This window comes from Apostichopus japonicus, chromosome 16, assembly GCF_037975245.1.
Source record: "Apostichopus japonicus isolate 1M-3 chromosome 16, ASM3797524v1, whole genome shotgun sequence".
In the NCBI taxonomy this organism is placed as follows: domain Eukaryota; kingdom Metazoa; phylum Echinodermata; class Holothuroidea; order Aspidochirotida; family Stichopodidae; genus Apostichopus; species Apostichopus japonicus.
This window is the reverse complement of record NC_092576.1, coordinates 30090178-30118138: the sequence shown is the minus strand read 5'-3', so window position 1 is coordinate 30118138 and position 27961 is coordinate 30090178. Positions and strand designations below refer to the sequence as shown.

At 41.9% G+C, this 27961-nt stretch overlaps 2 protein-coding genes across 3 annotated transcripts; both read left to right on the top strand.

Moving 5' to 3' along the window:
• The first annotated feature begins 905 nt into the window (after nucleotides 1-905).
• LOC139982506 (uncharacterized) lies at nucleotides 906-2137 on the top strand. Its single transcript, XM_071995401.1, has 2 exons — nucleotides 906-1220; nucleotides 1346-2137. Exons 1-2 carry the CDS (start codon nucleotides 906-908, stop codon nucleotides 2135-2137), a joined length of 1107 nt encoding a protein of 368 aa, XP_071851502.1.
• Nucleotides 2138-5260: 3123 nt separating this feature from the next.
• On the top strand, nucleotides 5261-27712 carry LOC139981917 (uncharacterized). Of its 2 annotated transcripts, XM_071994336.1 has the most exons (10): nucleotides 5261-7283; nucleotides 10669-10787; nucleotides 17367-17609; nucleotides 18375-18514; nucleotides 19218-19302; nucleotides 21239-21404; nucleotides 22197-22387; nucleotides 23149-23296; nucleotides 23988-24127; nucleotides 25289-27712. In XM_071994336.1, exons 1-10 carry the CDS (start codon nucleotides 7220-7222, stop codon nucleotides 25601-25603), a joined length of 1611 nt encoding a protein of 536 aa, XP_071850437.1. In that variant the 5' UTR covers nucleotides 5261-7219; the 3' UTR covers nucleotides 25604-27712. The 2 variants fall into 2 exon arrangements, 1 of the variants encoding a protein (XP_071850437.1); XR_011797922.1 differs by lacking the exons at nucleotides 18375-18514; nucleotides 19218-19302; nucleotides 21239-21404; ... (2 more) ...; nucleotides 23988-24127; nucleotides 25289-27712 and adding an exon at nucleotides 11305-15701 and having other exon boundaries at nucleotides 7263-7283; nucleotides 17367-17507.
• Nucleotides 27713-27961: the final 249 nt, after the last annotated feature.

Genomic DNA, 27961 nt, shown 5'->3' with positions numbered 1-27961 from the left:
CCTTGTGCATTGGTCTCTCTTGACCAGCAGGCCTTCGACATGGTGGAACCATGTTTTTTAATGAATGTATCGGAGACGTTTAAGTTGCACCCAAATTTTCGTAAATGGATTTGTGTTTGTATCAGGAAAGTTTAAGTTCTCTTATAGTAAATGGGTTTTGTTCTGATGTTTTTTACGTAGAGAGGGGGTGCGCCAGGGGTGCCCTCTCTCCACTACTTAATGTTTTGTCTAGCGAGTCCCTCTCTCGTCCTTTGGAAAGGTACTCCAGACTTGTTCGATACGTTGTGCCAGGGGGTGCCAAAGTGAAATGCGTTCAAAAAGAATTACCATTCGGTGCATAGCGGTGGGATCAGAATATCAAAATTTAATGGTATATGGTTCGGCTACGATGCACCTTGTGATGTCACCTGCAACGAGAGGGCTGAGGTATTTGAGAGAGAGAGCGATATTTTCGTTCAATTGTTCGGGAGGTACAGAGCTTGCAAGAGGGCGGTATTGTACCAAAAACTGGAGAAGGGGGGGCGCTAGGGGTGCTTCATCTGGGGAAGTACATAACTTTTTGTTTTGTAACCAATTGTTTGTAGCGGTAACTGACCCAGGGTTGCCTTGTTCATATTGTACGTTTTTGGGTCGGGTTGCACTTGCGTCGTGAGGTTCCGGCGCTGTTTAGACAACGGGGGCGGAGGAAGGCAAACACCAACACCTACAAACTCCGTCCAAAAATTGGCTCTCGAGGGGTAGATTGCGGCCCTGCTGGCCAAGCAGGCAGTTGTAGAGGCGCCGGAGGGGACGGGACCCCTCTTCCGGTCGTCAAACTCCAAACTCCAAAACGGGACGGAACCTGGCGTCCCATCCTAAACCTCAAGCCCCTGAACCAAAACTTTGTCAGACCAAAACGTTTCCGCATGGAAAACCTGCATCTTATCATATCCCTTCTCAGAAAGGGCATCTGGGCGGCGACCGTAGACTTAAAGGACGCCTACTTGCACATTCCGATGAACAGAGAACATCGGCGATTCGTAGCCTTCCAGTACGCCGACAGAGACTACCTCTTTAGGGCACTCCCGTTCGGGCTCTCCACCGCCCCGAGGGCATTCACCAGAGTGGCGGGGGCCACAGTCTCCTTTCTAAGAAGAAGGGAAGTTGTCCTCTACGTTTACCTCGACGACTGGCTGATAGTAGGCAACTCGAGGTCGGAAACAGCCGACGTCTTCAAGATGGTCAGTACCCTCCAAATGCTTTGGTGGATAGTTAACGAGGAGAAGTCTCGACTGACCCCCACCCAGAACATCCGGTTCCTGGGGGCGACAATCGTATCACAACCGGGATTGCCAAACCGTCGCAGGAGAGGATCGACGCGGTCGTGTGTACCACGAACTACATCCTATCCCATCATTTCTCCCCGTACCTGGCTCCGAGCCCTAGGACTTATAGCAAACATGGTCGACATCGTCAGCCTCTGCAGGTTGCACATGCGCCCTCTGCAGTTACACCTTCAGAAGTTCCCAGGCCACAACGATCGGCTCATGATCACACCGATCAGCAAGTCGGAAGAAGCCACCCAACACCTACAGTGGTGGGACACACCGGGGCTTTGGAACCAGGGAGTTCCCTTCACCTTCAACCTCAACCACAACCGACACCTCGCTCTCAGGATGGGGCGCCCACTGGGGCAACGTGGTCAGTACGGGAGCGGTCCTTCCACATCAACATCCTGGAGATGCTGGCAGTGAAGCAGGCTCTGGAGGCCTTCAACACCCGGGTCACCACGACGGTGGTAGCCTACATCAACAGGCAGGTCGGCACCAAATCAGAGAAGTTGTGCCGTCTGGCATGGGACAACGTGATGGCCGATGCCCTGTCCAGGGGACAGCTCGACCCCAACGAGTGGACCCTCTCACAACAAACCTGCGACAGGATATTCCACAGATTCGGCAAACCCCTGACAGACCTGTTTGCGAGATGGGACAACAACAGGCTGCCCACCTTTTGCTCCAGGGGGTTTCACCCGCAGGCCTTCCACATAGACGCCATGTCCCTGTCATGGGACGGACTGGACGCCTTCCTGTTTCTGCCCCTCTGCATGCTCAACCAGGTACGGAGGAAATCAGGTCCTCCAGGGGCAGGTTCATCCTGATGGGCCCCTTCTGGCGGCGCAGACCATGGTTCGGGGAAATCCTCCCAGACACACCAGCGATCCTTCCGGACACACCCCATCTACTGTCCCAGGGACGGGGGACGCTAGCTCACCCAGACATCAAGGGACTTCAGTTAGTTGCCTGGAAGATGTCAGTTCTTCCCTCAGACAGAGAGGACTTTCGGAGGCAGCTGCCGCGATGGCAGCCGACGCCAGAAGAAGATCAACCGTGGCTACTTACGATTCCCGCCTACGGAGATTCGGAGTATGGTGCCAGACAAGACAGGCTCTGCCTACCAACGCCTCTCTAATCTCAATCGCCGACTTCCTGCTGACATTATTCCTAGAGGGCAAGCAGGTTTCGACGATCAAGAATTACCGCTCAGCCATTGCCGCCATCCACCAGGGTTTCCCCGACGTTTCGACACCAGGCAATAACAGAGAGATTGCCCAACTACTCAGGGGAATGGCAAACAAACGCCCACGAGTCCGACGCCTCGCCCCCTCCTGGGGACTCTCAGCCACACTACACGACTTGACTAAGGCGCCTTACGAACCGATGGCGAGGGCCTCCCTAGCGGTACTCACCAAGAAGACTGTTCCTCATCGCCCTAGTCTCGGCAAGGAGGAGAAGTTGTCTTCACGTACTCTCTACAAAGAGGAACCACATACGGTTCGAGAACCAGGGAGTACGGATGGTTCCAGGCCCGTCTTTCATCGCTAAGAACCAGGTCCTGGACTTCCTCCCGGGTGACATCTTTATCCTGTAGATTAAGACCGCCTCCTCGATTCCCGAGGACAGACTGTGGTGTCCCGTTAGAGCGCTAAAATGGTATCTACACAGAACGGAAGAACTTAGAGGTACTGCGACTTCCCTTTCCATCCTCCCTCGAGTGCTTTACTCAAGCGGCCTCGAAAGATAACTTGTCTCGCTGGCTCGTAGAGATCATCCGCCCGTTTGCGACAGGGCCAGGCAGACCAAGGGCCCACGATATCAGGGGTGTCGCTTCTTCGACAGACCTGACAGCAACATTTTCATGATCATGATTTTCATGTTTCTTGCAAAAGAACCACTACTGGACAACATGCATATTTAAATTATTTGTATCTTGTTGATGGAAGGTTGTTGAAGGAGAATGATTTACTTACAAATGAACCCTGAAGCATTGTTAATATACTTCAATGATCTTTTAAAATGAATATCCTGTTCAAGAAAGCCAAACTTTACAGCATACACAGGTATTTTCTATTCAAAGAAGTACCATTTTGCTTTGTTCATCTTTTCTTTTCAGTTTCCTTTTAGAAAGGAAAGAAGGCCTCCTTTTCAATTAGCATGGCCAGGAGGACCTAATGAGCTTAGGCTGTTAAGTCATAGCGAGGATCTGTTTGAGACGGTGGATCTTGAGTTCGACAATATGAAACTCAAACAAAAAGTACAGGAGCTAGAGGAGATGATCAAAGCTCTCAAGGAACAGCTGGGTAAGTCAGGGTTACTAGGGTACCTGCCCGACTAATTTCTACACATATTGAACGTTACTAGGTCCTTGTTGTAGCCTATTTGCTGATATTTCATATTTTGTATTAGTCGATCCAATATCTGCAATGGCACTTACCTAGGCTCTGGTGGATTACATTTGACACTTCATGAACACTCATGCTAAGAAGGCTGTAGTCCATCACTATAGTAAACCACCTTTAAGAGAAAGAAAAAGAAGCTTCTTTTTATAACTTTCTAAAATACATGGAAAATGATATCCTAAAATATAAAGCAATTAGCATGACCACACTGATCGTTATGTATTTCATGTTACTATACACAGAAAATTTCTCATAATTTAGTTTATTTATTAATTTGGCATGGAATGACTCTTTAGATACATGTATACAAGTCCACACATGTGTAAAAATTACCAAGGTAAATTCACTTTTTTGTGGGGGAAATAATATTTGAGGTAACAAAATTTAAAACTGTGTTATACTTGCCCCAGTTCTATGTATTCCTTCGTCTCACCCATTTTCCTCACTTCTCACATACTCTTTACTGACCCTCATGGGTTTTAATCTTATTGTTAGTTGCCGGAAAGGAAGATGTCAGCAGGTTTCAGCAGACAGAGTCCTTTGAACATCTGCGGTACAAGCCATTACAAGCCACAGTACATTTGTGGGTTAGTGAGATTTCTGTTGTGGGTTTTCAGTTGGGGTTTTGGTGCTTGTTTAACAGACTGGGATTGTTTTTGGTTGTCCGTTTTCTTTGCACGTACAAGCCGTCTGATGTCGGTGTAAGTTCATTCCACATTGTACTGTTTTTCAAGTCTTTCTTCCCATTCTCTATTACAAGGGTCCTCTCTTAATGTACTTAAGGCATAAAAAAACTCAGTTGGGTTACCCTGCATTTGCATTATCATTATAAAATGAAAATATGGCAAACAAATGAGAGGATAGAGTTTGAAGTTAAAAACGGATAGGTAGTTGAGAGATACATTTTACATGACTCTCTATACAGATTCCTTACAAACCAATTTGTTAATATGCATCCTGCGAAGATTTCCATAATAAACATGCCTCAGCAGTAGCAATTTCCATCAGCAATTTCTTACATTACAAGAAAAACATTTTATATTTAGATTTTTTTGAGTTGACATTCCAGTCATAACTACATATCCACCTTGAAATTAGGATAGGTAATTTGGAGAAAGAAACTCAAATCATAACTTTCTGTGTAGTATCCTCCCACCAAATCAACTGAGTTTAGGACTTCATCCAGATTTTACAACTCACATCCAAAAAGTCTATCAATTGCAGATATTATGCAAGTAGTGACAATCTAAAGAAAGTATGTTACATTTTTGTATGTTCTATTTCATTTTTTCCAATGCCCTATAATATCACAAGTCAAAATAGTATGTCGTGTTTGAAATGCTCACAATGATCCTGTAGCAAACTTTCACCAAGAGGAATGGTATATATTTCCTGTCTTTTGAATTTTTTTCAGGTCAGCATGTTTTCTGTTTAATGATGATATGTGTGTACCTAACCAAAAATGAGTTAATGGCTGCCATGACTTCCAAAACTGACACTACCCCATGGCCATCAAACCACCTCTGAATCCACGTGGTGTTAATGCACTTATAAGTAAGTAACTCCTGACCCCTTTTAAAGCCCGATTATTAAAAAAAAATCAGGGCTGATATTTTTCTTTTGATAATAGTAACCTTTGCAGTGATGGTGGCGCATGTGCACGGAATGTACGTGTGCTCTTGCAATGCCAAGCTTGAAAACACAATATTTCAAAAGTGAAAGCTTTTACAGATCTGAGATTCATAATGTAGAAGTACCAGATTTGGTTCATTTAGACATTACCGTTGTGTTTGGTGTGTAGACGTGCCGCATTGATAAGAATAATCATATTCTCGTTGGTTCAAATCAAGTAATTCCTAAAAAACAATATCTCAAGAAGTAAAGCTTTGGGAGATAACAAGTTTAGTATGCCGAGATATAACACTGAGTACTTCAAGTTGCCATTTAATTAAATTTGCAGATGACACAGCCTTAGTCGGTTTGATTAAAAAGGATGATGAGAGTGAATATCTGGATGAAATTAATCATTTTGTCGGATATTGTGACAAGAACTTCCTGGAGCTTAATGATAAAAAACAAAGGAAATGAATATTGATTTCAGAAGGGTCAAGGGTCAACCAAGAAAGGTTGTGATCAAAGAACATCCCGTAGAACAAGTCTGATCCTACAAATATGTTGGTGTTGTTTTTGATGATCAACTGGCGTGGCATGAGCATATTGATTATTTTGTGAAGAGAGTAAACCCTACATTGTACTGTCTCCGTAGAATGAGTAAATTTGACATTGACAGTCGTATCCCCACTATCTTTTATAACTCGGTCATTTGTAGCGTGTTGAGGTATTGTATGACATGCCGGGCTGGTAATGTGACTGCAAATGATAATAAACGCATTCATTCTGTTATCAGACAGGCTAATCGTATTCTGTCTGGGTGGGGACCAGCTTACAATGGAGCGTATGTACCATCATGTTAGTCTAAGCTCGACGCCAACCTTGCCGACGTGTATCACCCATTGTTTCTGAATCTCAGCAGTGCAATAATCTCTCGGAGAATGCAATAACAAATCGTCACAAATCTTTCTTTATCCCTCAGTGCATTAAGCTTTTTGTCGTTTCAATCGATAGTAGCCTGCTTTATCTTCCGTTCTTGCCATCTATACTGGTGTGACATTTGTTTAATCATCACGCCTTTAAACTTTTATACTTTAATTCAGTGAACTCTTATGTTTGTCATTCTTTGTCTTTTTACCCTTTATCATGTTGTATTTGTGTTATATATGTACATATGCAATTTCTTTTTTGGGATGAAATAAAGATTGACTTACTTACAATCATCAGCTGTCATTGCAAATATTGTTTGTCACATCTCACAATCATGGTTTGTTCTTTTACAGTCAAAACAAAGTAACAAAAGTAAAGCAGTGAATTATATCATGACCAGAGAAACATATGCATTTATGATGGCCTGTGTATGCATGTACAAGTGTGATACACAATAACTCACGAAACGTAACTTTTGTTTTGCCACTTTGTGACAATGCAGCTGTGATATTTCAACGTCTTTTCATTTCTTCAGCTTGTGTACTGAGCAAATTTAGGAAAACAGGAGATCGAGCGCCTCTTGTTGCGGCAATGGGGACAAGGCTGCACTCTAATAAAGGCCGGTTCAATTTTTTGAACCTTTTCCCGGTTCAGAATATTTCGAACCGATTCGGTTCATATTGACCCCGGTTCTGTTCATCCCTCAAGGATCATTTTCAAACCAGTTCAAACGTTTACGGTTCAATAACTCGTTTAGAGGTATGATTGGCTTGTTTATATCACGTGTATGCAGATGTTGGCCTGCAGCATATGTATGTGTCGCGTCGGTAGAATTTAACTGCATTTACGCGGCAACTGTATATCAGCCCTAACTTTAGACGACTGTATCACCCGCCGTTATCCTGTTTTTTCGTGTTCGTTCGGTGTTGTTGTAGCTTGTGTTTCTCCGAAATTTTGAAGTTCATGGATTTCGTTGAAGAAAAACTTCGTGAGTGGGGCCTAGAGAGATTCCTGCCAGCCTTTCAAGGTAATTTTTTATAAACATTAGAGCGGCGCTAGGCCGAACGCCTAGCCTAACGTTGTTGCCGTACTTACTTGTTGCTGCAACAAGTGTAGGCTACACACAGTAAAGCACTTGAGTTGTAGGCCTAGCCTAACGTTACGTTAGGGCCTCCATTAACCCTTTCCAGGCCAGCCCTAACATGTACAGTGTGCATTGGCTAGCCAGAGCACTTTTCAAATATTTTAATACTGTCAAACAGTTTCAGGAAATTATTTATAGAAAAAAATTGGTTGCTTGGATTCATTCGAGGTCTAGGCCTAGGCCTACATCATTTTTGAAGATAAAGACCTTGTCTTTCCATTTCTGGAGGTGAAAATGAGCTAGGCCTAGTAAATGATGTCACACCAATCCAAGATGGCCGCCGAAATTAAAAATGGTGGACAAAATTATACTGATGTTGCACTTAGCACCAGGGCTTTAGGTAGGATTGTGCTGGTACTGGCAGTGGTAGGGTGTGGTTTATGGAAAGCAGGGTGTTGCACTTGTTGAACGCTTTGCGCAATAGCGTGGGGTCAAGGGGCCCGCTTAGGGCCCCTTGTGGGGTCCAGGGGCGAAGCACCCTGGAAATGAAGCGATTTGGTGCACTTTACAGGCCTGAGATGGCGTTAAAATGTGCTCTGAAAGTGCAATTTTTTGGGGAGCAATATTAGTTTTAGCAAGAAATAAGACATACTGTACATAAAATGAATAAAAGGTTTTAAAAGAAATTACCTTGTCTTAAATGTTGACCTCTGTCAAAAATGTATGTATAGTAAATTATAGTACACTAGTACAGGTAAAGGCTTTGTCATGGCTTAAGATGTTAAAAAACAACTTTAAATAATAATGAATCGTAACATATTTTTATGTAAACTGCAATTTTTTTATTTTGCTCTTTGCATTTTACTTGTCTCATAACTTATTAATTTATTAAAAGAAAATAAAACGTCGAGAAGAAACTCCACTATTTCCAATGCACCAATTCACATTCTTTAAAATATCATTGAGCCATGTCCGGTTGAAATTATAAAACCAGCAACAAAATCAATTTTTATCGCGCCCGTTGTCAGTTTGCACACCATAAACTGCGCGAAAGTAGTTTAAACCTACCACAGAAAATCTTTAATTATTTCACATAATTACAACACAGGTACATAAAGGTATTCAAACTGTACTACAAAAATTAAATTCAGTCAGCAAAACAGCCTGAATGAGTGAAGGTTAACCGTTTTTCGAAGTTAGGCTCCCAGTTTAGGCTAAGCATTTAGTACCCTATTGCTATCTTTGGGGCGGTAAAGTGCGCAAACTTACGTCGGTTGACAAGCAACAATAAAATTTCGTCCACCAACCTCTAATAAACTATCTATCGTTAAATCGACAGGTGGCTTGCTTGGCCTAGCCTGGGCCCTAGACCTACAAAAGGACGTAAAGTTATGCATTGCGCCATGAAAATAGCATCACCTAACCGGTACTTTCAGCCTACATACTTCGGTTAGAATGAGTTGTTCTAACCGCTCAGTGACCCCATCTTTTAGACATAAATTATACCATACCTTAGTAAAAAAGTGAAGCATAGTCCGTTTCATTTTGCAAGCCTGCGTTCTGGACTTCTCGTTACGAAAAAAATGTCTCCGACTGACACTGTTCGACTCGATAAAAATTCGGCCTATAGCTTGGCTTAGTAAATAATAGTACCATACCTTGCGAATTTTATGTGTTCCGTCCTGGAATCTCCCAGCGGATCTCTTAACATTCCAATCCGCGAGGCCAGATGATTTATATACACAACTTTTAATTGGTTGCTGAAGTTGGTTTATCTCCGTACAAAAAAACCCATCCTAACCGGGGAAAAAAAACGAGCCACTCCAACTGGTGATGGGTGATATATACAGATTTGGACTGTGATCTATCATATGCAACAGTGTCTGTTTCTTGATCGAGGGAAACTACACACTATATCAACGGGGGTTAACTTCGTGTTGGTCGTCGAGCAAAAAATTTACATCGCCACTCGCGATTTTGTTTTTCATGGTACAGTTAGGCCTTGCCGTATGTTGTTGTATCCGGGACTCTTTGTATTTTTATTACGCACGTGGTAACATTTTTGAGAAATGTCACATCGCTCGACGCTCGGTGTATGAAGAATGTACATAGTTTTTCTGTGAATTCCATAATTTTGTGCAAGTAGTAACGGCAGCTGTGTTTTTTCGTTATTATATATTTATATATTTATTTTTGAACAACTCAATTTAGCACGGCTTGGTACAATATAGTAAGGCCGTGTTAGGGATTATAGGCCGTGTTTTTTGTTAGTTAGGCCGTGCCAAACACGGCCGCGCGTCCGGCTGCCTAAAGCCTTGCTTAGCACATTTATAGGCCTAACTGTAAGTGTTTGATTACCACGGGCCCCGGGGCCCTGTTGCCTGTTGGTCAACATTGGATCTCCTAGGCCCAGCCCTAATTTGCTCAGATCGTTCGTCATCACTGCTTTCAGACTCACCTGGTCCTCCCTGTGTCGCGTTTTCCTCTCCACCCTCCACATCGAAGCTATCATCCCCAACTTTCCGTTTTTTCGCGGAACTGGTATGCACAAAACCTACACTAAAAACTACATCAGAATCTGATGAATTGTCGCCGGAATCATCTGATAAGGGTGTCCAAATCAAAGTTATTTTCGTCAAAGTTCTCTGATTCATCACCGCTAGGCTCGCTACTTCCACTTGAATCTCGCTCACTACTACTATTTTCCATCATTCAATACCGTAAGATTGCCGAAACACATGGCCAAAGAACGTAACATGCGACCAAAGATTTCACTTCCGAGTTGAAGCAGGTTCTGGTTGAAGTCAGCAAGCATTTACAGCCTGACTGGTGCACTAGAGAGACTAGGTGTCAATGTATCCACTAATGCTGAAATTGTCTACTATCGCGCTATGGTGATTCTGTGCAAATCGGATAAACTATCACAGAGCTATGGGAGGTAGAAGAGGAGCAAGTGGAAACACGTATTATTACGTATTTGGCTAGCAGCGGTAATATGAGTAGCCCATATTATTACGTAGTTGGCCTGGAAAGGGTTAACAAATGTGCGTAGGCGTACACAATCCTTTGGTTTTAATACGCATGAATGTACACATCAGGCCCATCCAGAGAATTGACTTCATTTTCAATCATGAATTTTCATTCTTTCTTATCTCTGACAATTTTTCAAATTACTGAAGTAGGCCTAGGGGCCTAAGTAAAAAAAAAGTTTTAGGCCTAGGCCTAGGGCCTAGGCTATAAGTATAACAAAAATTATATGGTCCCAATTTTGTTTGTTATGACCATTCTGCTAAAATATTTGTTAATTCTTCTCTTCCTTGCTCAACAGAGAATGAGATAGATAGAGAAGGATTCTATCTCCTTGAAGATGAGATTGAATGCTTGAAGGAACTAATTCCTGCTGTTGGACCTCGATTAAAGTTAAAAAAGGAACTGAAGTTACTGAAGGTTAGTCTTTAGCCCCCTCACCATGATCATTTGTTATGGAGTGCTGATCATGGTTCACTGCACAGTAAATTATGCCTAACATCAGATTATGTTATGCTGCAAGCTTGACAATACATGGAATTTTTCTTCAAACCATAGAATTTCCTTGTGACCGATTTGAAACATTAAAAATATTACATATTTGGCCTAGTTACGTTAGGGGCTGTGTGAAACCTACACCCCCCCCCCCAAAAAAAAACACTGTGAAATACCGGTATTGTACCCGATACCGGTATTGTATTGTCGGTAATACCGGTGCTCAAAATTCACAGTACCATCCAACCCTAATGTGATATTCCACCCGAACCTTCAATATTTTTAAGGCTACAGGTATACTTTAACAGACTGCAAACGTATGACAGAAAAAATGATGTTGTCATCACCCACAATTTGAAACTTGCAAACAGGCCAAGAATACAGCTGACATGAGTCACAAAACATGAACTTAACAGTGTTCTGTTTTGTTTTCTTGTTATAGATCATGTCAGCTACCCTGGAAACATTGTTCCTGTAGAATGCTTTTATCCCATTTATACTGTACTGTATGTGAACTTGATTTGTGACTTGTACTGACTTGTATCTTGTTCAATATGGGTTTCGTTTGCTCACAATGTGGAATTGTCATAAATGGGTCGCCAAAAGCATTGTTGTGGCATCTGCGAATTGCCCATCACCTAATTAATGGGCATGTTTTCACCAAAAGCATCGCTTGTGGTCAAAATGGATGTGAAAGATCGTTTTCAGGACGGACTGCTGCCTTTCGCAAACATTTGGGCACTCACAACTATGACAACGATGATGTTCCTGTACACGTGCCGGTGCCAGCACCACCTGATGCTGATTTTGCAGATGTTCCCGCAGACAATTTGGATGCTGACCACGATGAGGTTGAACCAGATGAGCCAGAAGGCGAGCTATGGGATGAATTGACTACAGAGGAAGTTGAAAACCGTGCAGCAATGCTTGTTGCAGGTTTACTAGCATCTAGTAGTACAGTACACTCCACTGTTACACAGGTTGTGGAACAAGCATCAGACTTGATTAATGACATGTCCTCTTTCATGATGCAGAGAGTGAAACAATTTGCCACCACTGTAGGCATTCCCCATGATGACCAGCACTTGCAAGCCTTGTTGACAGATATTGATGGAGTTTCACATCCCTTCAGGAATGTTGGGAGCCAGTACAAGCAACGTAAATTTTTCCAAAACTGCAAAGCTTTTGTTGCTGCAGAAGAACTGCCCATGGGCGTGGCATATTATCCAGTGAACAATCCTTCAACTGGTAATGTACAGCAACATATGAAAACAGTCACCTTTCAGTACATCCCAATAAAGCCGCTCATGAAGATGATCCTGGAAGAGACCGATGTCCTCAAAATATCATCTACCCACATGATGAGTGAAGATGGTCTCTTAAGGGACTTCCAGGATGGATCGTTCTGCCGTGAGAGTCCCCTGTTGTCATCTTCTGCCACCATCAAACTGATTCTGTATGTGGATGACTTTGAGGTGTCCAACCCTCTTAGTCCAAAGGCTGGTATCCATAAACTGGGGGCAGTGTACTTCACAATTGCTAATCTGCCACCAAAGTATAGATCAACATTGTCCAACATGTTGTTGCTCATGCTTTTCAACTCCGGTGATGCCAGTTTGTATGGATATGGTGCTGTGTTTGCTCAATTCATCCAAGATATCAATGAACTCATTGCTGATGGATTGCACATTGTGACAAACTTCTTTAATGGTAACGTGAAGATAGCAATAGGACAAATTGTTGGTGACAATTTGGGAATCCATTCACTATTTGGATTTGCAGGTGGTTTCACAGCTAACTATCTCTGTAGGGTGTGCAAGCTGCATCGGGATGCTATCAGGACATCTGTAAAAGAGCAACAGGGTCTTCTCAGGACCTTGGAGAACTATCAAGCTGATGTCGCCCAAGATGACTTACAGCAGACAGGAGTCAAGTCGCCATGTGCTCTAAATGACATCTCACATTTCCATGTTATAAACAGTCGTTCGCCAGACATCATGCATGATATCCTTGAAGGAGTTTGTCCACTAGAGTTGAAGTTAGTTTTACAACAACTGATCCACAAAGAACTCTTAACCTTGAATGAACTGAATGCAAGGGTCACTAGCTTTAATTATGGCATTCCTGATAAGCGCAACAAGCCAGTACCATTCACTGCGAATGCTCTTCGCTCTCCAGATGGGGCCCCAGGACAGAACGCAGCCCAGATGTGGTGCCTAATCCGTCATGTTGCAGTAATGCTTGGAGATCTTGTACCCGAAGGAGATGAGCATTGGGAATTGCTTTTGGCACTACTGGATTGCCTTGACATAATCTTCTCACCAATTATTAGCAATGGGGATACTAAGTATCTTTCTGAACTCATCAGTGACCACCACCAACTTTTCCTGGAATTATTTCCCGAAAGACACCTGAAACCCAAGCATCACTTCATGACGCATTACCCCTCTGCAATCCGCCTGAATGGGCCACTAATTCACTTATGGGTGATGAGGTTTGAGGCATTCCACAATTTCTCACGGCGACTATCACACATAGTGTGCAACTTCCAAAACATAGCAAAAACTCTTGCCTATCGGAATCAGATGTTGCTATGTTTCAATATCCTGTCCAAGAAAGCTTTTGGAAGTGAACCACTAGAGGTCGGACCTGGAGAAACTGTTATCATCGCCTCTCTTGACAATGGTGCTGTGATTGCCCGAAATATGCACATGGCACTGTACGATGAAATTTTTGTCTGTAAGTGGTGCCGGTTCCATGGCGTGGAGTATCGTAAATATCTGATGGTAGTCGTGGGGAAAGAAGATGGTCTTCCAGTTTTTGCAAAGATAATACAGATATTTGCTTATGAGTCTATTGCAACTTTCATGTGTGAACTATGGCACACTGTGCAGTTCTCTAGGCACTACCATGCTTATGTTGTAGAGCCACTGGGTGCCAAGGACATCGTATTCGTTGGTGTCAAAGACCTACTCGACTTTCACCCTCTGCATGCAGTGAAGGGGAGGAATTGCTCGAAGTTCCTAATTTCTCCACGTCACATTATCGGATAGATGGACTTTGTTATACAGTAGATGTCAAAGTTAGGGATCGGACAAATGCGCGATTGCGTTTTTTGCGGCGCAATTTGCGTTTTTTGAGGTTTATTGCGTTTTTTGAGGTTTATTGCGTTTTTTTAAGATTTATTGCGTTTTTTTTTTAAATTCACCAAAAAATGTATTTTTTTATGCCCAGATTAAGTCATTGAGAATTCATTCTGAGTAATGCATTATTTAATTTTGTTCTGAGCGTTGTTTTACAAATCACCCCACAAATATTTTCTGTGAAACTAGGTCCCGTAAATAATCCAACATCGTAAAATGGCACGGCCTAACGTTAGAATTAGATCGAGCTACATACAGTCCCACACTCCTACTGTAACTAGCGACCACAGCGAGCGAGCAACAAATTATGCACACGGTAATTAGAAACAACAGTTTTTTTTATTCATTTCATAAGAAAACTTCTCTTATCCAATGCAAGCACTAAATGATATATCCTGGAAGAGAACTCATCGGGCATTCTAACCGTATTATCCCAGTGGCTGTACTCCCGACAAAATCGGATGATTATAAATCCAAAAAGTTTCGTGAATAAAATATTACAGCAATGGTGGGAATACAGTGAATAAGTCAAGTGTACATCAGCTGGATACATGTATGCATAGTCATAATGTCATTGTCTCTTCACACAGTAAACTTTATTGTACGTTCATTGGCTAACACTGTATGTTTCTCATACCTACACAGCAAAGAAATATGGAATTGCGCAATTCGCCGGGAGGGTGTCTCGCTATTGCTTAATCAGTAAACACCCAAGGATGTTGCCACCTAGAGTCGTAGACCAAAGTTTCTGAAATTGCATGGTTGTTGTTGTTGTTGTTTCAGGCGATAAATTTCAGAGTTTTTATAAATTTAGCATTTTAATAGATGTATTATTTCTAACTATTATTTTGGTTAATTATTAATATTTTGAGGGATTTTCTTCTCACTGAAAATTACACAAAAAGTTGTAAATTTGAAGTGGCACCGCTGCCCATATTTTTCAATTTCCATGTGCTTTCACTGGTCATTTGTAACTCTGTATCGTAACAACATGGCTCCTGACCCACGATCTCGCTGCCTCATTAAATTTCCGATTAAGTAAAAAACTACACAGCAACAATAAGAGTGATATAAAATAAAAACAACAAAACTTACAACTTAAAAACAGCTTTTAAGACTTAAGTTCGTGTTTTAGAAGAAATATGATTATTTTTTCCAGTTTTTCTTCTTTAAAGTTTGGAGACCATTCAGCTTAAAATAATAATAGCAATAAAAATTATTGTAGAGACGAACATGCCTGTCGCAATTCAGACTTTCGGCAGCGCACTGACCTACCGGCGGAATACGCAAAAAAATGTAAACTGATAGCTAGTTTACGTCATAATTATTCCCATTTTCTTCGTTCTTTTCGTGACTTTTTAACTGGGATTGAAATGCTAAAAAAACAGCGCTGTTACACGTGCATAGACAGGTCATAAGTAACGTTACGTAAGTGCGTTTTTTTAATGCGTTTTTTTGCCATTTCGATTGCGTTTTTTGCGTTTTTTGTTAATTTAAGGTGCGTTTTTTGGTCTTGAAAATCGCGCATTTGTCCGATCCCTAGTCAAAGTGCATTCCCAATTTCATGTACAGTGCAGTTATAATGTGGGTACAAGCTGCCACCAGCAACACTTTCCAGAGTAAAAATCGTGGCTACTTGTGTCAACCAGGGCTTTACCAACTCGAATGACTGCAGTGTTTCATCATTCCTCATATAGTAAGTTGTCATTATTTAGTACAGAAGGAATGTTGATGAGAACCATATTCAATGTGTAGACCGTCTGACCAGGGGTCAACAGACTTTTGGTGGCCATAGGCCTTGTTATCTTGGATATTTTACAAATGAAATCATGGGAGGTCGCATATTAAAGGGGGGGGGGTACTCGCATAATATGAGTATACAATTTGGAAGTAAGCAGTTTGGCCCCAAGATACACATGGGTCTCTCACTCTCTCACTTGCTTGAATTTTGAAGTCAAAATTCAAAACAACGGCCATAATAATATAATAAGAATATGCAACCTAGCAGTCCGCTAGAGTCTAGTTATGTGTCTGTATTTTATGAAACAGATCCACATTTGAGGGAACATCATTATACTGTACATGGGTACCCTTTTCCTTAGAAATGACCCCCAGAAATGGATATGGGTTTTTAGTCTGACATGGCACACCCCCGACCAGGCGACCAATTGCAAACCGGATCAAATAAGCCCACTGGCCTGATTCCTCATGATCACAGGCCGGACCTGGCTCACTGGCTTCATGTTACTGACCCATGGTGTTGATAACAACAATCAAGTTGCACAGGAGTTTCAATAAGAATATATATGGACTAGTAATTCATGTTGTTTTCTTTTACATGCGGCAAATGGTCTAATTTGTGTACAACAATCAAGTGTATAGTACATGTACATGAGTTATAGTGACATGCCCAGGTAATCTTGACTGCCAATTGGTCCTGACTGATAGTGGAATTGCTAGAAAGTGCCTGCAAAGTACACTATGTATGAAAACTAACAGTTAAAAAGCAAAAGAGTGCACATTAATATTCTTGAGAATCAGACATTAATGGCTTGAAGGACTGTTGATACAAAGGCAAAGGAAGCCAGAGCAATTAAACACAGCCATGGCTATATCATCTTATTCTGTAACATAATAAATAGTAGGCATCGGACAAATGCACGATTTCAGGAGCCAAAAAAAAGCACCACAATTTTTCAAAAACGCAAAATCGCGGCCGAATTTTATGCAAAAAACGCACTGTAAAACGCACTTGAAAATACACATAGATTGGCTCCCTTTTTATGTTAAAAATTCCCATTAAAATCACTCCAAATATCGTAAGATATTACCCAATAAAGTAGCGAACTAGCACTGTTGGGTGTATTCCAATTGAGCAATTGCAATAAACCCTCCCGTAGGCCCCATGTCATCTTACCTGCACTGGCCGGCTGGACTGCACTGCGCTTGTTTGTACTATCGTAATCACAACATTATGACACATGCCGTAAATTTGTATGGAAGCGAAGCTGGGCCGTGTATACGCGAAGACAGAACACTGTGGAGGTTTTCGTGTGAGAAATAAAAAATAAAGCTGACTGCTCTACCTGGCGATCACAATGTTTTGGACGCACAGAAATGATTTTGTACCTGGTTTATAAAGGCATAAATAGATCAAGTTTCGTAATTTAAAAAATCCTAAACATCATACATTTAATTTCGACAGAAAATGCTTCATTTTTTATTCAGACATTGAAATTTTGCGTAGCTGACGGAGATTATAAAAAACCGCAGTGAAACACCAGAAAAGCGCGATCATGCAGTTGTTCGATGCCTACCTAAGAGTATAATAGCTCTAAAATTATCCATGTTGATTTGACAGGCTAGTGATGATGCCAGACAAGCAAGTGGTTCCAAACTACTATCAAGCAGCTCATGTGACTCTGACAGCGGAGGCTTTACCGATGATGGATCATTGGTATCTGATAACCTGTCAGAAGCAGAACCAGACCCATCGATACATACACCGGTGAGACCAGGTTCATCATCAACCCCGACGGCAAGCGCAGGCAGAGGCCATATAAAATCTAATGGACAACCCTCAAAGCGAATGAGAATGGATTTCGTAAGTGTTATATTTTCATCATGTTTCACTTGGGTGACATCAGGGTTTAATATGGCAGTGGAATATTTACGGCTAGTCAAAATGTTTACAATTTGAGATTTACATCATTGTTTTTACCGTTTCACACTACTGAAATCCGGCACAAGATCCCCCATCGTGTGCGTCTTTTGGGTATCAGTTCGTAAATTCCTAACCCAGTCAGATTCAGTTATCTGCTGCTTACTCTTCCTGGTACCAGACAATGCACGGTGTCAAGCATGCTCCATGACTTTTTTATGTTTATCTGCAAATTTTATTCAGTCTCAAACATATGTGATGCACAACTTGTAGTCTAGCAAGTTGAATTGTTCTGTAGATAATACTGTATAGTTTAGGAATGTCCAAAGTTCTCCAACCCTTTGCCCTGGCAGGGCTATGTGATTCCTGAACCAAACTGATTAAAATCATAATTTCCATTGATTTATTTCATTTCAAGTCAGGAATTATCCAGCTTAATGCAAAATTACCAAACTTGACCCGGGCTTATATGTACAGTAGGCCTATATGTGCAGAGGACAATTTGAGAACTTATTTTGTTTACTATTTTGGTCACACAGTAGAAAGGATTAATTTCAAGGGGATGCCCTGGTTCATACAGATTCCGTCAGATTCATCCTTAATTTTGGGCAAAAGCCCCTGGGGCCCCATTTATGAAACCTTGTGTACATGTCAATATCATTGCCTGTTCCTTCTCAGTGCATTGCTTTTTCTGAAATGCTTTCACAGAACATAACAGAAATCCTGAAAGCGGTGCATGGAGGTGACGAGCTGGTGGAGGAAATGTCTTCAGGCCTACTCTCTCCTAAGACAAGAAAACGTGTTGTCAACACACTGGTTTCATGTTTGATTGAGAAGCATGGAAAGCAGTGAGTATATACACTTGTCCAATCACAAAAGACAAAACCAATTTTTAATAGTTAATCCTTATCACTCCTGTTTCTCAAACCCTGATGGTGGTGATTGATCACAATAAGCACATTCTGCAAGTTTGCAGTGTCAACTTGTGTGCATGGTACAACATGAAGATGAGAAGGCTGCTTGGACCTCAACCAATACAAGAGTTAGCTCGTGAGCCCCCCCCCCCCCCAGTTTTCAGAAAACCCTTGGTCTATTACACTGGATTCTTCATTGACATACAAGTCGTTAAATTGGTTCAGACGGGGCTTTTCACTTTGGTTAACAGCCATTAACCTAGTTGGACTGATCATTCAAATGCACAGTGGTCACTCATCTTCCAGACTGCCAACCTTTATTGTGAGGAGTGCTTTGGTTTCTGGCAAATTTAAATGATTCATCTATAAAGGTTAAGATTATGGTTATTTCTTAGTGCTGGGTGAAGCATTCTTGCAGTCATTCTTGCAATCATTCTTACCTTGTAGGCAGTGGCGTGTCATCCTCTAAGCGGATAGCTGCATTGTTAATTCTTTGTATCTGCAAAAGCCTGTGTAGGGTTTCCTACACCTCGGATATGGCGAGGCATTTGTTTCTCTTATATGGCAGTTGCTTTTACGTAATGTACAATTCTCACTGGTTGCTAATGTCACTATAAACTTGTATTTTCATTCATAGCCCTCCAAAGGATGTCAAGATGTTGATGACAAAAGCGATCATGGCAGAATTTCCATCACTTGATAACGAAGATGGTGATGGACATGTGAGTAGTCATTGTGATTTTAGGCTACAGTATAGGCTTGGGGATTGATTCACATACACACGAATCACACACAAGGAAAGGAGATGAAATGGAAAGCATATGTTAGCAAACACAGCATACGTGTGTACTATAAAAAAAAATTGCATGGATGGTCATGTGAGGTACTCAGTGGCAAATGCCTGTAGCCCATGCAGGGAACGGAAGAGATAACACAAGTAGTAAAATATGTCAGTGACCATATTCAGTCCAAGTCATCTGATGCCTGCAATGGATACTTTAAAAAAGACTGTCCTAATGACAAGCTACTTTTTGGTGTGACACAGTAAAGCCTTAGTATTGAAGTGATATACAGAACCAATGTTGTATATGAATATTATTATATAACTAGAAATGCATTTGCTACGCAAACACTACAGTATATCCCCGGGACCAGGGAGTTCCAATCAGCCACCAATGACCTTAACAAAGGTACAAACCTCTCAAAAGAAAGTTTGTTTGGACCCATTGGAGAATGGAGATGACATCCACCAAGTTTCCTTCCAATCCTACCAACTTGAAAAAATTTGCCAAAATCCAAAATGGTCGCTGCTATGAACTTCGATGACCTCCAAACTACATGAACTTCATTCGTGACCCAATGTAGATCACATCCACCAAGTTTCATTCAAATCGGACAAACTTCAAACTTCGCATAAATTATGCAAATTAGCGGTTCCCTGGGGGCCGACACTGCCCAATTTCGAACTTGTCCGAGCTTTCATTATGGTGAACATGTATACCAGGATTGAAGTCAATGGGGGTATGCGCTGAAGCGTGAGAGTGCTAACGCCTAAAGTTTCCGACGGCGACGGCGGTGAGGCCAAAAACATAATATTCCCGGACTTTGTCCCAGGGATATAATCACATTTTGAGAAAAGAATTTCCTGACATTCAATTCAATCTACAGCGTCGGCCTATGATCGTTCGGCCGAGTATTGGAAATGTTAGCGCTCTCACGCTCAAGCACATTGACCGATTAACTTGCAACTTTGCAGATGTGTTTGTTCTACTAAAATCTCGGATGAGTTCGATTGTGGGTGTCGTGGCGCACCGGGCACTGCTAATATGCATAATTTGCGCCAAATTTTTAAGTTTGTCCGATTTGAGTGAATTTGGTATATGGGGGGGGGGGGGACTTTGCGTGCTGAAAAAGATGGCAATATTTCAAGGTCAAATTGGGCTGTTAATTTGCATAATTCACGCCAATTTTCCAAGTTGGTCCGATCTGAACGAAGCTTGGTGTACGGGAAAAGCTTTATGTACAAAAAATGGGGTGGTCATTGCTAGGTCATCGGAGGTCAAATTGGTGGCCATTTTGATTTCTTTGCGAAACAGGTGTGTCGCTGATTTGCACGTTTCGGAACATGGCGATCGTTTTGGGGCCCACTTGCAGTTTCGCACCATATCACCACCACCCGGCGGCCATTTTAGTGCGGTATGGTGTATCGGGATCGAACAGCTCGAAAAGTACACGGAAGTGTGGGGTTGACTAGTTGACTATGACCAGGGTAATATCTGTGAAGCGCTTTGAGACTGGCTTCGTCGGTATAAAGCGCTAGCGAGATATTATTATTATTATTTTTTTGGATTTTTTTACGAAACTAGTTTGTTGCTTATTTGCGCGTTTTGGGACATGGCAGTCGCACCCAGTTTCGCACCCATGTGACCCCACCCGGATTGCTCAGATGTGGGCATATACACGTTGGCGGTTTACCCGCCAGCTGATGTCTAGTTATTTATGATGAATATTATTAAGCATTCCGTTCTTACAATATGGTGGCCTAAATGTAGTAGTATTTTCAAAGTTTTGTTAATTGCAATACCATTTTCCAACGATCTTCAGATTGCAAAAATATGTTCATCATATGCAGTAATCATTTTATGTTAACTTATACAGCTAGCTTGGTACACCCCTGGAATCTGTGGCCATGATGCATCTGGACTCCTTGAGAACAGATTAAGGAATCTCCGGAAGAGGAACCTGTGCGAGAAGGCTGTGACTTCACTCAAGGAAATTCCAAAGCCGAACCTAGTCAGTACAGTTGATCTAGCACTCTCTGAAGGTGAGTCTGAATTGATTTTCAGCCAAGTCACAAGAGAATCCCTTCAGTCAGGAATGTGCCCGAAAAAGTGCAATGCAGTATTGGAACATGCACCATATAAAACAACCTGGATAGGTTTTTATAGTAATTTTACAGTAAAAAGTTACCAAGTGCGTGGGAAAATGGATATACCCACACAAGTACCTCGGGAGAAAAACACGAGTGCACTGCTGGGTAGTGGGTACTGACACCCATTGCCGACTGGCAGGGGAGAGCGGATGGCCGTGTAGTACGGATCTGAACTCTGGATCTTAGGATAGCTGGTTCGGGTCCTCCTTGGGGCTTTTCGGTGTGTCTCATCGTCGCTCAGTTGAGTTAGTTCAGTACCCTGTAAAATTTTATCTCTGCTTCAGCAAATTGCGACACCCCCCACCCCCCCCCCCCCTCCTGGCCGCTGTCAGTTGGTGCAAGCTAGAGAATATCATCTCCTCATTTTATCAAGCGGTTAGCTCAAATGGTAGAGCACCCGCTTTCGCCTGAAATTCAAACCCAGAACAAGTCTTGCTGAAGACTTTAAAAATGGAACATACTGCCAGCGTTCATGGTGCTCAGCATTAAGTACAGAGTATGAAAGACGAACCAGTGATGGAAAAAGATGGCGCAGATAAAACCATGACGAGTTAAAAGTGAGCTCAACTTAAGAACCAAACCTTTCATTTTAATTCATGAACCCTTCAATTCCGGACCACAATTTGGAGCTTCTTTGAAGGCCGCTAGTCTGTTTAATGGGAATTATTCTTTATCTTTCCTAAGATATGCCTGAGGATGCTGACATGACTGCTATGATTAACTGGCTAAAGCACCACAATGCACCTGCACAACAGGTCACTGAAATGATGAAGCAGACTTGCCGGTACCGTGCTAACAAGATACGGACTGAAAAAGAAAGGCCGCTGCGTGAGCTATTGAAGGAATATCCACGGCTCATCGATACGGATGGAATGGTAAGTGTGACAAATTTCAGTAAATCATAGGAGCATTGGCCAGAAAGACCCCTAACTGCACCAAACTTTTGCCTATAAACACTGGTCTACTCTTGGTGATCAACCACAAGGGTATCTACCTACCTGCATCAACTATGAGCTATGAAACTATCTTGGCGGTCTACTCCCATGTTTTTTCACTGCAACATCCCCATACTTTTCAAAATGTTACAAGTAGTTTCTCGAGTTAGACATTAACTAGTCGGAGAAAATAAATTTATTACACTGGGTGGTTTTTACTTCTTTGTGACTTTGTTCAGCCTGGTTGCCCTATTTTATGACCATTTTGTTGTCACGAATAAACAATTCTGTGCCCCTTCACTTGCCCGACAAAGAATACGCATACTATGAGGAGGCCTCTTAGTAGGCTTCTGCACAGCGTTTGGCTAGTTCGTAGAGTCAATCAAACTTCATTGAGCGGCTAATATAGTGGTTAAATCTTGGCTTCCAAAATTCTGAGGGTGGACTGCTGACATGCCAGACATTATAAAGTGCACTTGGTTGTCTGCCAGTTGGCATGCCATAAACTGCATAAAATGCCAAACCGCATCGGGGGTGTTCAAAGAATCAGACAGCTACGCCAGTTAAAAGGTCTACGTGAACTATGAATGATCTGTGACAATTCATGTCACCCTGGGGCACGAAGGGTTAAATATTGGCGCAAAATGTATGTGATCTGTTTAGAATTACAACATGTTTTCCCGTTGTGCTATCTGTTACAGGTAGAGCAGGATTTCAGGATTCTGTTCCCGGAGCTCTGCGATTCCCTCTATATGAAGTGGCCGGGATTCTGTACAAAAGTCATACAGTATGCCGACCGGCAACTGAAGTGGAGACCCCTGTTGAACTTACGTGGGATGACAGATGGGGGTGAGTAAAGCATTATCTCAACTATAACGTTTTCCCTGGCAGGAGACCTCTTAGCATGTGATATATTTCTACCACACTTGTATGGTGAGCTCTTCTATCAGGTTGTGTTCATCAAACAACCTGAGAGCGTTAAGGGGCATGTGTTCTAACTAACTTGTTGGTGGTGGTTACATTCCTTCCCACCCAACCCCCTATAATTGTGTAATGTTATTAAGATTATTCCTAGAGCTGTACAATGCACCCATTCCTTTGTTCCATGGAACCACTAAATTGTAATCACTTGCTAATGGAGAGCGGTTTGTATATTTGGTGTATAACTTTCGAACCAATTCTCAGCACTTTTTGTCGATCAGATGCTCTCCAATAGCCTAATTTCTCAAATTGCTAGCCTTCTTGTTTCTTTGTAGTCTTCATATTTATTAGCAGCCTTTGTGTGAACGACTGACAACAGATTATTTCTAGCTGAATGAATATTACTATGCAGGGACAAACTTACAGACCTGAAATGTTGGTATGTCGCACAATATCGGCAACTCCATGTTGCAACAATTGACAGTGTCCAGTTGGTTTGGTTGGAGTTTATTTCCTGTTGGTAGGCCTTGAACTCGCACTGCAAACATTATTTTTTTCTGAAGTTTTATTTTCATAACATATGCAATGGCAATTGTATAATTGTTTCCTTGTATTACAGATGACGAGGAATCTAACGTTGCACTTCAACTTTTGGGCCTCCTCTTCCCTACTGGAAGTCAGCGGACAGCTGGAAGAAAAGGGCCCGACAAGAGAGCAACAGTAGAAGAAGCTCTTCAGTCTTTCATTCAAATTGAGGAGGTGAGACATGAATCGCTCTTCTGTATTTGGAAAGTAGTTTATTTTCATCTTGTGCTTTATGTACTATAGCAATGTATGATGCGTGCTTGACATGATGATGGTACGATAGGTACTGCTGTTTGTGACAGAGAAGCTGGTCATTGTGAGTGAGTGCCAGTGTAAGGCTTGGGACCTATAAGGTTTTTTGATGATGGAATGTACTCTGCAGTACAATTTTGACATGGAGATTGCATAGAAACAGACAGACCACACCTTGAATGAATCGGTAATGCTTAATGTCCAAATGTCATTCAAAGTGTGAATGGAGACATTGTTTGAAATGGGTTTTATTCATTCATTTTTTTCATTCAAGGCTAAGATTGCCACAAAGTGCCCTTCAGGATAATTGATATGTGCAACAGCCTATGCCAGTAATGTGGGGAAGAAATCCACAATTAGTATGTCATCAGCATCTGTCATTAATATAACTCGTATTTTAGTGGCAATTGCTTTTCCCCACCCCACCCCTAAAGCAATGTTGTGGGTGAAGGAAACATCTGCAACCTACCTGACGGGTAACCCGGTACCCTCGTTCCATTATTCTACCCGATGCAATCACTACTTATTAGGGATATCGCTCTTTCTAAAGACTGGAAGGTGTCGATCAATATGCAGTGGCGGGAGTGTGGCTTAGCGGTACAGTGCCTGCTTTGCATGCGAGAGGTCCCCGGTTCGATTCCTGCCTGTCAATTCTGGGTAAATTTTCCAGAGGTGGCTGCAACTGCAGTTGTGATGGACGAGGTCTTCGACTTGAATTCCTGGTTCTGCCGAGGTCTGGTGGACTTGTGAAATGGTTGGGGTTGGTGAACGGGGCTCTTGAAATAAGTCTCGCTCATCAGCTGTAAGCAGTGACGCTGGACAGCTCCCGCTCCTCCGGGTTCTGAGAAAGTGGTCAGCTCCTGGAGTGCACTGTCGTCCGTCGGATGGGGACGTTAAATGGCGGTCCCAAGAGCAGGATGGGATTGGATTGGTTACACCCCTGCCTCGACGTCTGGGCACTCTTCGAAAAGAGAAGGCGAGTTATCATCCACGCCCAAAACCAGCCAAGGTTCCTCGATGAGCCTTCAGGCTTTCTGAACCCTTAGTAACTAAACTAATATATTTTGTTCTATTGTCTTCCAGATTGGTACCAACATACCCACATTTTTGGAGGGGAACAAACAGACGCAGCCGTTCATCCTAGCCCTTGGGGAGAGAAAGTCTCCGGAACAGTTGTTTGTAGTGGTTGAAGGACAGACAGTCTCATGCAGTAGCTTATTGCATGCAGTGGACGTGTGTTTCAAGCTTTTTTATTTGTTAGACGTCCACTACCCATGGCAATGCTCCAATACGTGGGATTTTGTCCAGAAGTTTATATATGGGATAGGAGATGGCAAAGGCAAAGGACGTAGTGCCTCGGCAGTCACACTGCTTTGTAACTATCTGAAGGCAAAATAGGGCACATAGGAGTGAATGCTTCGATCAGGAACCTTGCATTGGGTTCTACAATTTAATTGTTCATATTTAGTTGTTGTTAGGCCAAGTAAAAAATAAACATGTTTCTCGTCCCCGCCCGCTTCCATTTTTGGGGACGCGTTTTTTCTATTATTTTTTATTCATGACAACTTGGGGTCAAACCAGGAAAATAGGCATATTTAAGCCTAAAAATATCAAAATTAAATAAAAATTGCAGAAATGATTTAAGTCATCCCTTAAAAAAAACCATTAAAACGTAGTATAGACAGTCACACCACATATTTGCATGATTTTCAACGACAAAATGCTCTTAACGTTTTTTCGAAATGGTCAGAAAATTCCAAATGCACAATCGAATGCGACAAAAAAAAATCACAAAACTGGTATGTGGCAATTACATACAAAAATCGTCATGACAAGCAATCTCGATTTGGTGAAAACCAGTTTTAAAATTCACACTATTTAGTAAAAGAAAAAGTATTCAAATACCCCATCAACTATATCCCTGTATTAAAAATTTATAACTCGCATTCGAGTAATTTATGACAAATAAACAAATTTCTTGTTTTTAAGCTTGGTTGGTTTGGTTCACAAAATCACAATTGGCCAGGCCCTAGACAAGGCTCAGCTAGTCCATGAAACTGTGGTTCGGTAATTGTACCTCATACATCAGTCACAAACCAGTATTCTTCTGATAAAACTGCCAGCATCAACTCGACGGCTCTCCTTTTGCGATTTGCGATTAGGGGCAAGGCTAAGCCTATTAATAGACCCTGAACATTTTGATTTGAAGTACATAGCCGCAGCTATCATCAGATAGTGCTCATTTTGATTTTATTATGAATTTGTAAGATTGAAATGCGTGATGGTTCAAAATTTAAAATGCGTAGCCATACATAACCTTGCACAGTCTCAAGCAGTGACGCCCCATCTCCTCCTCAGCTTAGAAAATTCGGACGGGAAACATGTTTTTTCTTCTACTTGGCCTTAACCTTCCGTTGTATATATACAGGGAGTCTGGGTAGAATTTGTTGTTAAGAAATTTTGAATTGGCATAAACTAAAATACTTACTGCACATCAATTATTGCAAAACAATTGATGAACGCAACCAGTGCCTCGAACATCTTGGAGACCTTGTTTTGGTGGACAGTGTTTTTCTGTAATTTCTGTAACATGTCTAATATGGACTAAATGAAAGATGATGCTCACATTGCTACCCTAATAGTTCCTTGGAGGCACAATGCTTGATTTAAATTTCATGGATGCAAATGCTATCATCAGAATTTCAGTATGAAGTGTTTGAAGGGTTGGATTTTCATGACTTTAAAGCTGTAGTTATTTAGTTGTAGTGTCTAATTGCACAGTTTAGTATCTAGTTATTTTGACATGGCATCGTAGCTGTGGTTTGTTCTTGATCACCACAGATTTTCCTTCAGATTTATTGTAATATATTGCACAGTTGAGTTACCATGGCAACATTCCATGGGGGGGTGTGGGGGTGGGAGTTAAGTATAATTGCACCAATTCTGGTCAATGCTTTAAAACTACAAATACACATTTATCTACAAACTCTCTAATGCCAAAAGAAAATATCCAATATCTTATTCGGAGTGCATCTTTTTCACTTTCTTGATAATAATCCTCCATGTCAACACGGCGCAAGTTGAATGTTGTTAAAAAATACACTTACATATGTGGGTAAAACTGTAGAACTACGACATGTGCAATCGCAGTGACACATCCCGTAAATGTAAATGAGAAAATCACTTAGTCTCAGAAACATTAATTGGAGGGATAATTCTGCCCCATTCATTCTTGGTTGGTAAATAATAGCCTCAAAATTGGTACACTGCCTGCCCAATGTTATCAAGCCGACCGCCCAAAAACATTTGTGGGCCTAGGCTAGGGCCTAACATTTTTCACTACAGACCAAATGTTGAATAGCCAAGGGCTCCCTTCTAACGTAACTGAACAAAATTCATCTGTTAACTTCAATAAATTTATTCAGTATGAAAATTACATGTTAAGTGCAAGTTTTGAAAACCAGTACAACTTTTGCTTTTGAAACCATAGTTACATACTTCACACTATTTTGCTGACAGCTTAGAGAGTACCGCTCATGTTTTTTGGCATTGTTGCTTTGTAGTTAACTTATGGGAGTGGTTCCAGACCTGGACCGACCGTGTTACGGGAGACCGTTCATGGTCGGTAGGGCAGGGCTTTATTTTATATGGGGTAGACCCTCCAGTTTGTTCGGTTGCTGTTTTGCATCGCATTATTTTTGTTTGCTCTATTGTGAAAAAACATGTTTGGCGGAATAGATGTGATGTGGTTTTTAG

Excerpts from the sequence above, each read along its gene's own strand:
- LOC139982506 (XM_071995401.1), top strand. The coding sequence starts at position 906 with ATGGAAAACCTGCATCTTATCATATCCCTTCTCAGAAAGGGCATCTGG. Across the intron at positions 1,221-1,345 it reads CAGCCGACGTCTTCAAGATG|GAGAGGATCGACGCGGTCGT; the intron begins GTCAGTACCCTC and ends AAACCGTCGCAG.
- LOC139981917 (XM_071994336.1), top strand. The coding sequence starts at position 7,220 with ATGGATTTCGTTGAAGAAAAACTTCGTGAGTGGGGCCTAGAGAGATTC. Across the intron at positions 7,284-10,668 it reads ATTCCTGCCAGCCTTTCAAG|AGAATGAGATAGATAGAGAA; the intron begins GTAATTTTTTAT and ends CTTGCTCAACAG. Across the intron at positions 22,388-23,148 it reads TCATCGATACGGATGGAATG|GTAGAGCAGGATTTCAGGAT; the intron begins GTAAGTGTGACA and ends TATCTGTTACAG.